The following is a 10,809-nucleotide window of genomic DNA, read 5'->3' as shown; positions in this document are numbered from 1 at the left end:
TGAGCATGATCAACCAACAGAGTGCAATTTCTTCTAATAATAGGTTCATTATTCAAAGTAATTGGACAAATACTTTATGCAAACAGATAGCCTATGGATTGCTTACAAACTGTTCTCGCTGAGGCTTCGGGTATTCAACAGTATCAATTCAGTATTTCAGCTGTGTGACTGGACACCAAAGTCACATGGTATTGTTTCTTTTCCCCACCTGAGTGGATGGCTTGGCATTTATAAAGCATCCCAGATTCTGCTCAAAATATATTTGTTTTTACTACAAAGCAAATTTTGTTCAGTCACAAAACATATCTCTTGCCCATGGGCTCAAATTTGCTTTCCACAAACAAAACTTGAGTAAAATGGGATGGGAACATGGTACCCCTAGTTCATGGGAGCCGGAAGGACTGCAAAAGTGGAGGAGGGGAGGAAGCAACCAAAAGGGGCGAAACCTGAGTGGCATTATGATCCCATGTGTCAGATTGCAACACCACTCACTCAAATTTGGCCCAGCCCCCCTTCAATCATGACAGAGGGTCGACTGGGCCAAATTTCAGTGAGTTGCATTATGCCCTGGTACGTGGAGTAGCAACACCACTCACTCACATTCACTCAAATTTGGCCTAGTCACCACTCTGTCATGCCAGCAGGGATGGGGCTACACTGTTATGCCACCCAGCTCCAAACAGGGCCCAGAGGAAGGGCTGGACCCCCTGTTGCACCCCTTCCAAGTTCAAGTTCTCAAAAGTGAGGGGGCATGGACCCTTCTGTTTAAAAAATGGGGAAATGGCCCTTTGCCCCCCCTCCCCTCCAGCACTCATGCCCTAGTTGTCAGTATGTTGTACACCAGAGCCACTTACAACATTGTGGCAACAATAGAGATAGAACTCAGATAGTCCTGCTCCAAAAGCAGAGGCAGTTTGCCTGATTGCAATATAGGGCCTATGACACACAGTTGATCAGTTCTGATTCCATCTAGCAGAGGGAAGTGATACACATTTACATTAGCCAACTCATAATATATATATAATTTCAAAATTGCTCAAAATAAAGGATGTAGGTTTAGCTATTTTAAAATAGTTATCATTTTGATCCTGAGCTTTTGTTCAAATTAACCAGTGACTGAATTAGTAGGATTGAACTGAAATGTAAGTGCAGTGTAATTAGCAGGAAGTGTATATATACAAAATTGAATACAAGTGATGAAGGATACTCTGTGCCTCCTGAGATGCCAGGAAATGCAATGGATCCAATATGATCCCAAGATTATGAATAAGCTTGGCAGAATTCAATTTTTTTAATCATTTTGGCAGATAATATCATTTATTTTTAAACATTTTAAAATTTTCATCTATTTAAATTTCCATAGTTGTACCAGATTATGAGTTTTAAGCATTTTTTCAATGTTTATCTATTTCAATTTTCAGTTACGAGAAATTGTGTCTGTGGTGAGTGCTAGACAATAATTGTTTAATCACAGCAGATGTTGAGATTCAAAAAGCTTTATAATGATTAAAACACAAATTGTTAACATCACATGTCAAAATATATAAAATAAATAGCCTTAAATCAAATTCTAATAAGTTCTCAAGCAGCAGTTTTCTTTACTTTGCTGGTCTGTACATTTTGACTATCATCGATGGAAATGTTTTCATTGATTTGTGTGTGTACAGTGAAACTGATATTTACCAGCATTTACTAATAAAAATCTAATCCTTTCAAGTCTATGAACCATATTGGGTAACTGCTGAATATATGCTTCCAGTAGAAGGCATCTCACTTCTGTATATCTCCCTCCCTTTGGATAGCTGTACTTTTGTTCATTTTCTCTCAGATATATTAGCTTGCATTTTTATATTGGAAATCTTAGGACATTATCTCCTACCCAACATTTCTAACTCTAGCTCCCATTTTATTATATATCTATGTTACAGTGTTGTTAGCATACTGTGCACCTCACATACATCTTGGAATTAACATACTATGGGCAGAGAAGCCCCACCAAAATCAAATGAGTTATGATTTAAATGTTGCTCTCCTAGCTGCACAGTAGTTCAGAATATGGACAATAAAAGGAGCAGGTTTCAGAGTAGCAGCTGTGTTAGTCTGTATCCGCAAAAAGAACCGGAGTACTTGTGGCACCTTAGAGACTAACAAATTTATTTGAGCATAAGCTTTCGTGGGCTACAGCCCACTTCTTCGAATGCATAGAATGGAACATATATTGAGGAGATATGCATTCGAAGAAGTGGGCTGTAGCCCACGAAAGCTTATGCTCAAATAAATTTGTTAGTCTCTAAGGTGCCACAAGTACTCCTGTTCTTTTTAATAAAAGGAGCAGTTGTTTTTGGCAAGCTTATGTTGCTCATATGGTTTACGGGAAGGGAATACAGAATGTAATTATCTGTTTCTGCCTGCATTTCAGTCTGGTTTAATAAACTGAAAGCCGTGAAGAAATGGGATGTTACATCACAAACCTGGCAATACTCCCTCAAGTGTACAATACATGTATTTAATGTGGGGAAAGAGCTGGAAACACCAACGATTTTTATAGTAACAAATAGAACCAGTGCTTCCCAGGCTATGACCTCTCTGGCACCCTGAGAAGGACAGAGAAATCCCATCTGCCATCAGCGACCCCACTAGCCAAATAAGGAATGGCATTAACAGGCTCCAAGAGGACAGGGGAATCTTATCAAGTTCTCCTGGATTGCAACACAGAGAAACTGGAGGTCAAACGAGGAGAGCAAAAGCAGGAAGCACCTCATAATCCTCCGAGGGTAAGGAGGGAAAATAATTCCACAAGAGCAACAATAATGCTGGTAACCAAATATAATAAACTTAATAATTATCTGCATTCATATAATGCCTGGCATCCCAGAATCTCAAAGCACTTTACAAATATCAATGAATTAAGCCTCACTCTAGCCATGGGAGACGGACACTGTGTCAGCATTATATACCTATAACACTGACTACTTAGCACTTTTCCTCTCAAAGTGTTCTACAGAGATGTGTAACTATTATCTCCCTAACACACACATTTATACAGCTGGAGACACCAACACACTGACCCTCCCCCCTTGTGGGGTTCCGCCTGGGCTCCCACTAAAGCCACAAATGGCCAGTGTGATTTTATAGCCCTGCACCCCAAAGATTTCGAGCCCCAGTCAGCCGATATGTGCTAGCCGCTGATGTTTTATTGCAGTGTGGACATACCCTTGGGCTAAGCAACTAGTCTAGAGTCTCAGTCCCAGTCCCAGGGTGTATTCATCAGACCACACTTCTTCAATTTGTAACTAACAAATTACTCTAAATCTTAGACTCACAATCAAATGGCACTGACTGGGCAAGAACAGGGTGACCAGATAGCAAGTGTGAAAAATCAGGACACTTTTTTTTCGGGGAGGGGGTATAGTTGTCTTCTATACAAGACAAAGTCCCTAATATCGGGAAGTCTGGTCACCCTAGGCAATGACAAGATTAAAAAGTTTAACTCCAAGCACGTGCGCCTGCAGGCACACACAAACAGAGTTTAAAGGACATAATTAGCTCAAGGGCAGCATCAGCTATTTCCTCCGTCCCCTTTCGGGGACCCTCTCGTGCCCCTGCAGGGGGATGGATTAAGAGGCGCTTTCCTCCCCCTAACTCACCACGTGAGTGCTTTAAAGAGCAAACCTGGACTTTGTCAGAGCGAGAAGAGGGGGAGACACCCCTGCAAAGAGACCCAGCCCTGCCCTGCCCCCTTGCGCTCGCCAGTCCCAAACCTCGCAAGGAAGCGTTAAGGAGGGGAGAGAGTGGGTGGCAGATTTTGCTGGCCCAACTCAGCTGCGCTCTCTGGACGAGACAGACACCCGGCCCGGCCCTGGCACGAGCCCTCCCGCTCCCCCACCCCTCGCCGTACAAAAAGCCGCCCGACAAGTTTCTTGGAACTTTGCCTGCCCTGACGCAAACAATGGTGCAGGGCCCCATCCTCCCGGGGCAGCCAATAGGCAGCTGGGGGACCCGGTTGCCACCAATCAGAGGGAGCTGGACAGTTCCCCGGTCCTGACTGACCTTCAGCCGGCTGGCGGGGGGGGGGGGGGGTAAAAGAGCCCAGAGGCGGTAGCGGAGGTTTGGCCGCTGCAGCTGCCGCCCGCCGTCCCTCCCGCCTTAGAGCCAGGCAGACGCGGCGGGGACCCGGCGCGGCCAGAGCCAAGCGGGAGGGAGCGCGAGCCCCAAGGGGAGCTGGCCCCGGGAGCGGCCGCCGTTGCAGAGGGCTCCCGCGAAGCGCCGCCCCAGCTCATTCATTGAAGCCCCAGCAGCGCCTGGAAGCCGGGGCTCGGCAGCGGCCCGGCTCAGCGGCAGAGCGGGTGCAGAGAGAAGCCTCCCCGCCCCCGGGAGGGCGCCGCTGCCCTGCGAGCAGCCAGAGGTGAGCGCCGAGCCGCGGCTCTCCTCCGGCTCCGGCTGCCTGGGCTCGCCCCGCCGCCCCCTGCGCGCCATGCCCCGCTACCGGTATCCCCTGCGGAGAGCGCCGGGCTCGGCCGGGGGGTGCCGGGGAGGAGGGATGTGAGGCGGGGAGGCTGAAAGGAGAAGATGGCAACTCGGGGAGGAAGCTGGAGGGACGGGGCAGGAGAAGGGGCTCGGCTGGGAGGCCGGGTGAGGGACAGGAGCGGAGAGAGGAGACTGCGGGACAGGGAGAGGCAGCTTGGGGAGGGTATCGGAGCTGGGTGAGTGGGGGGAGATTTGGGGATGGGACACAGGGAGCCGGGTTATGGGGATGAGTGTGGGGAGATTTGGGGATGGGGAGCAGGACCTGGGTTACAGGGGTACGTGGGGGGAGATTTGGGGACAGGGCACAGGGAGCTGGGTTATGGGGGTGATTGGGGGAGATTTGGGGATGGGGAACAGAGAGCCCGGTTACCGGGATGACAGGGGGAGATTTGGGGTGGCACAGGGAGCCGGGTTATGGAGGATGAGTGGGGGGAGATTTGGGGTGGCACAGGGAGCCGGGTTATGGGGGTAAGTGGGGGGAGATTTGGCGATGGGACACAGGAAGCCAGTTTACTGGGGGGGATGGAGAGATTTGGGGATGGGGAACAGGGAGCTGGGTTTTTTCATAGATTCATAGATTCTAGGACTGGAAGGGACCTCGAGAGGTCATCGAGTCCAGTCCCCTGCCTGCATGGCAGGACCAAATAGTGTCTAGACCATCCCTGATAGACATTTATCTAACCTACTCTTAAATATCTCCAGAGATGGAGATTCCACAATCTCCCTAGGCAATTTATTCCAGTGTTTAACCACTCTGACAGTTAGGAACTTTTTCCTAATGTCCAACCTAGACCTCCCTTGCTGCAGTTTAAACCCATTGCTTCTTGCTCTATCCATAGAGGCTAAGGTGAACAAGTTTTCTCCCTCCTCCTTATGACACCCTTTTAAATACCTGAAAACTGCTATCACATCCCCTCTCAGTCTTCTCTTTTCCAAACTAAACAAACCCAATTCTTTCAGCCTTCCTTCATAGGTCATGTTCTCAAGACCTTTACTCATTCTTGTTGCTCTTCTCTGGACCCTCTCCAATTTCTCCACATCTTTCTTGAAATGCGGTGCCCAGAACTGGACACAATATTCCAGCTGAGGCCTAACCAGAGCAGAATAGAGCGGAAGAATGACTTCTCGTGTCTTGCTCACAACACACCTGTTAATACATCCCAGAATCATGTTTGCTTTTTTTGCAACAGCATCACACTGTTGACTCATATTTAGCTTGTGGTCCACTATAACCCCTAGATCCCTTTCTGCCGTACTCCTTCCTAGACAGTCTCTTCCCATTCTGTATATGTGAAACTGATTTTTTTCTTCCTAAGTGGAGCATTTTGCATTTGTCTTTGTCAAACTTCATCCTGTTTAACTCAGACCATTTCTCCAATTTGTCCAGATCATTTTGAATTATGACCCTGTCCTCCAAAGCAGTTGCAATCCCTCCCAGTTTGGTATCATCTGCAAACTTAATAAGCGTACTTTCTATGCCAATATCTAAGTCGTTGATGAAGATATTTAACAGAGCCAGTCCCAAAACAGACCCCTGCGGTACCCCACTCGTTATGCCTTTCCAGCAGGATTGGGAACCATTAATAACAACTCTGAGTATGGTTATCCAGCCAGTTATGCACCTACCTTATAGTAGCCTCATCTAAATTGTATTTGCCTAGTTTATCGATAAGAATATCATGCAAGACCGTATCAAATGCCTTACTAAAGTCTAGGTATACCACATCCACAGCTTCACCCTTATCCACAAGGCTCATTATCCTATCAAAGAAAGCTATCAGATTGGTTTGACATGATTTGTTCTTTACAAATCCATGCTGGCTGTTCCCTATCACTTTACCACCTTCCAAGTGTTTGCAGATGATTTCCTTAATTACTTGCTCCATTATCTTCCCTGGCACAGAAGTTAAACTAACTGGTCTGTAGTTTCCTGGGTTGTTTTTATTTCCCTTTTTATAGAAAAGTTACGGGGGTGATGGGGAGATTTGGGGATGGGGAACAGGGAGCTGGGTTACTGGGGTGACGGAGATTTGGGGATGGGGAACAGGGAGCTGGGTTACAGGGGTGAGTTGGGGGAGATTTGGGGACGGGGAACAGGGAGCTGGGTTACGGGGGGTTAGTGTGGGGAGATTTGGGGACAGGGAAGAGGGAGCTGGGTTACAGGCGTTGAGTTAGGGAAATGGAGACTTTATAAAATTATAATTTATATTAGCCTGTGATGGGCTGGAATTTCTCAGTCAGATTTATCAGCATATTGCATTTCTTGTTAAAGTGGATTTGTTTGCTTGTGATTCCAGCTCTAGATTTCCTATCTTGCCCTTGCTTTGTTTGTCTATAATTCAGACAAAGGCGAGGAGGGTTAGTTCATCTCTACCATTTTGTATATTATTGAAAATATGTGCCCTCCTGAGTCAAAAATGTACAACGCTAGAGCAACCCCAGCACAGTTCTTTTCCACTTAGTATCTTTCTCAGGGTGGCAAAACATAAGCCTTGTTTACAAGGAAAGGCACTGTCTTAGTCTCTTGAATACTAAAGTGAATCATTAGACACATCCCCTACCAGCTTGAAGATTGCCTCAAGGCAGTTTAAACAGGACAGTGACTGTGAGGAGACCTCTGTGGCCTTGGGAAAGAACATTTCAGTTTGGACCAGATTGGTAGTTCAGTTTCCTGAACTGATAAATCTGAATCAGCCCTGCCCTCCACATAAAAGTTAGGAATTAACTGTGATTAAAAGCACAACCGGAGTTGGAAAAGGGGAAAAAAAAAAGAACAGGGCTTTGGTGGGTAGAGGTGTGTGTTACTGTGCTGCTCTCAGTTTCTCTGGGGAGGGGAGTGACTGACTAACTACCAATCATTAAATCGCATTTTTGCTTTTTTGTTTTTTTTTGGGGAAGTGTTTCCATAGGTCTTGGACCTAATGAGGCATTTTGACAACAAAGTGGGGACAAGCCCCTCCTGAAACCCAAGCTCAGCGATGCCCTGGAACGTCAAATGGCTGAACAGCTACAGCAGCCACAATTCCCAGTCCCAAAAGCAATGTAAGAAATCCTCCTTCGCCTTTTACCAGGCAGTGAGGGACCTGCTGCCTGTGTGGCTTCTGGAGGACATAAGAACAATGGAGGCCTTTCACTGGGAGGAAGGCGGAAAGGTGAGCACCTATTCTCCCTCTGAGGCTCTTCTCTATGCCCTGGTGCACAACCACCAACCTTACGCTCAGTACCTACTGAATAAGTTTCCTCAGAGCGCCCTGGCCATACCCAGCCAAAACTTCAGCTGCTGCCAGTCATCAGCACCTCACCTGGCCATGGCAGTTCGCTACAACCGCACCCACATCCTCTTCAGAATACTGAAAGCCATTAGAGGCTTTCCAGAGAGAGAGAGAGCCAACTACTTGGACCGCAGGGGGTGCAGTCGTGTGGAAGGCAGCAAAACTGTCTTGCATGTGGCCTGTGAACTGTTGAGACCCGAATGTTTGCTTCTATTGCTGGGTCATGGGGCATCCCCCTGCTTACGTGACTGCACTGGGAATACCCCTTTGGACATCTTGCTCCAGCAGATTTCTCAGACCCCAGCGGTTAACATGCACACCAAGCTCCTCTTGCTGGACTCCCTTTTCCTCTTCATGCCTCAGGAACTCCAATTTTCAATGAAACAGCAACTGCTGGACAATCACCAGCCCTGGCAGGACCTTTTGGGAGAGAACAGATTCCAGTGGCTGGTAGGTTTAACTCCTACATCTCTGTTCATCACGGCTATGCGTGTCTTAATCAGGAGCATTTCACCTGAACAATTCCCAGAGGCACTGGAAAATCTGCCTTTGCCACAGTTTCTGAAGCCTTTAGGCTTGAAACTGAAGAGCTAGGGGATGTGCCCAAGAGCCTCCAGCTTGTGTGGTTTCGGTATAAAGAGCTGCTAATGCAGATGTGGGGCAATGCTCTTGTTTTAATTAGAACATGTTTTTAAAAGGATTGTATCTGGCACTTTACATATCTTTTTATTTAAAGATCATTGTGGTGAGTAATTTTCACACCACTTTTTATAAAAGTATTATATGGTATGTGTAACTTAAGATACATGGGTGTATATATTTGTAAATAGGTGTAAATAAACCAGTGGCAGATATGACTGAAAATGGAAATCTAGTAATTTAAAGTTCTGAAGTGACATATCCATGTGAGAGTGGTAGAGAGAGGCCTTTTGGTTCTGTCCTACCTTTCGCTTAAACTTGGAACAATTCTGGAACAAAACAATTTATTTTTACAAGTATCCTGGTAGGAGTTGTCAGGGAAACATTACACACACACAGAGAGAGAGAGAGAGAAAGGCACAGGTGAAAAATTCTTGATCTTGTACAAAACCCAAGATATTTTTAAAAGAATTTAACTAAATAAGGAGGGCAAGGATATACATATTAACAAAAATGGCCATGTGTATGAAAACCGGATTGTTTTCCCATAATGTTCTGTGTTCCCTTTGCCCTTCAGTGAAATCAGAGGGGCCTAGTTATCATCTCTCTTTTTGCTGTGGAGGGAATGGAAGGAGCAGAAAACATGCTCTCTTTGGCCAAGATTCGGTTAGAGGGAGGAAGGGGGTAATATATCATGGTTTCATCCTCCCTCAATCCTGCAGAAGCACCTTCACGTGAACACTGTATGTTTGAGGCGCTATCATCTTAGAGGAGTGGCTAGGAAAAGAAGGAGCAGAGCTGGAGAGAGCCATTCTCCTTACTATTGTCCTCCTGCAAACCCACAGGGATTTTTTTGTGTAAACTGATGTCTGCATTCTGTCATGTGGATTCTTCTTTGTTGTCATTCTCCATCGCCACCCCAAACATATGTTGGCATAGGTTGTTGAAAAGCCTATGGCATCTTTAGTCCCTGTGGGTATTTAGGGAGTAGCTTGGATGCACTGGACCTCCACCTGAATATCTTGACCCTCAGTGGATGACCAGAGATACATGGAATATTCCCAGAGATTCTCCAGACATCTCTGCACTGGGAGAGCTATGCCCTTGTCTGCTCTGCAAGGAGCAAACCTTGCCTTCCCCTACCAGTCATTGTAATCTTCATGGCTTCCACAGAGTTTTCCACCTACCTTTGGCTCTACAGTGGGAGGGCATTAGCTGAGTTGTAGGGTTTTTTGGCACCCAAGACTCTTGCCATGGAGTCAGTTATTACCTTAGAGATTTCAGCCTCCTAGCTCCCTACAGGGTGAGCACAGAGCAGAAGTGAAAAGCCCTTGTTTGAAACATAAATCCCTTTGATCATTAACAAGTTTGGTGAGAAAAACTATGAAAAACACAGAGCAAGCAACTGTAAATTGTTCACAGTTCAGCTGAATAGATTCTAGAGTTTCTCCAGTGTGGAACTCCCCTCTTTTAAAAACATACAGTTCTATTGGATATATGATAATATAGGAAATACTAGAGGGTTGGTGTGCTTCAGAAATTTGAGATGTAACAGAGGAAAAACATAGTTCATTTTATGCTGAGGAAATTGAAAATGCCTTCCAGAAAAAAAACAAGAGGGTGATTGCTCAAGCTAATTAACACAGGAAATGCAGATCCCTTGCTGGAAGGGGTGGCTTGAAATAACCAAAATATGCAGTCTTTGATTCCCCCCCCCCCCCGTCCCCATTACCTCAGGGATAACAAAATGCAGCCCTGTAGTAGAATTCACTGAACTGCTCAAAGCCAAGAATGCCTCTGACAGCAGTATAAATACCTATATTGCTGGATTCTTCATACGACTATATCTTTCCCATTATTCCTGGAACACTGCCATATAAGTGCTCCTGGAATAATACTGCTGTATTTATTGCATAAATAAACTAGAAGATAAAGCAATCAGTTTTGCTCTCCACTCCATACACACACAAAAAACTAGCCCTCATAACACCATGGGCTAGGGAAATATAGGGTTTTGAAAGGATGCTCGGAAGTAAAGAATTGATTTTTTTAGCACATTTTCTATTCCACCCAAAGGTGTTTACTGATGAGACACAGCAGAATTTGAGTGGTTTGTGCTGTCAGCAGAGCTGTACATGCAAGCAACAGCTTCATTCTGCAGGGTTATTGTATTAATATATTTAAAAACTAGGCTATTTTATTCTCTTTCCTCTCACACCTGCTTTTCCTGCTCCCCCAGCCCTCTCGAGGTGCAGTTGCCACTTTCCAAAGCAATTACTCACTGCAATGCTAGCATGAAACTTTTACTCACCTCCCTCAGCAAGAAGAGAGGGTGTATTATGCAGAACATTACACATTCCTATTGCTCCTT

At 45.8% G+C, this 10,809-nt stretch overlaps 1 protein-coding gene across 2 annotated transcripts; it reads left to right on the top strand.

Moving 5' to 3' along the window:
• The first annotated feature begins 4,101 nt into the window (after positions 1-4,101).
• On the top strand, positions 4,102-8,638 carry ANKRD9 (ankyrin repeat domain 9). 2 transcript variants are annotated; one of them, XM_026654287.1, is made up of 2 exons: positions 4,102-4,405; positions 7,437-8,638. In XM_026654287.1, exon 2 carries the CDS (start codon positions 7,506-7,508, stop codon positions 8,391-8,393), a length of 888 nt encoding a protein of 295 aa, XP_026510072.1. In that variant the 5' UTR covers positions 4,102-4,405; positions 7,437-7,505; the 3' UTR covers positions 8,394-8,638. The 2 variants fall into 2 exon arrangements, with proteins under 2 accessions (XP_026510072.1, XP_026510071.1); XM_026654286.1 differs by having other exon boundaries at positions 7,426-8,638.
• Positions 8,639-10,809: the final 2,171 nt, after the last annotated feature.

The sequence above is a fragment of the Terrapene carolina genome, unplaced genomic scaffold (assembly GCF_002925995.2).
Source record: "Terrapene carolina triunguis isolate 2854851 unplaced genomic scaffold, T_m_triunguis-2.0 Scaffold189, whole genome shotgun sequence".
NCBI lineage: Eukaryota > Metazoa > Chordata > Testudines > Emydidae > Terrapene > Terrapene triunguis.
This window is presented reverse-complemented; position numbering and strand designations above follow the sequence as displayed.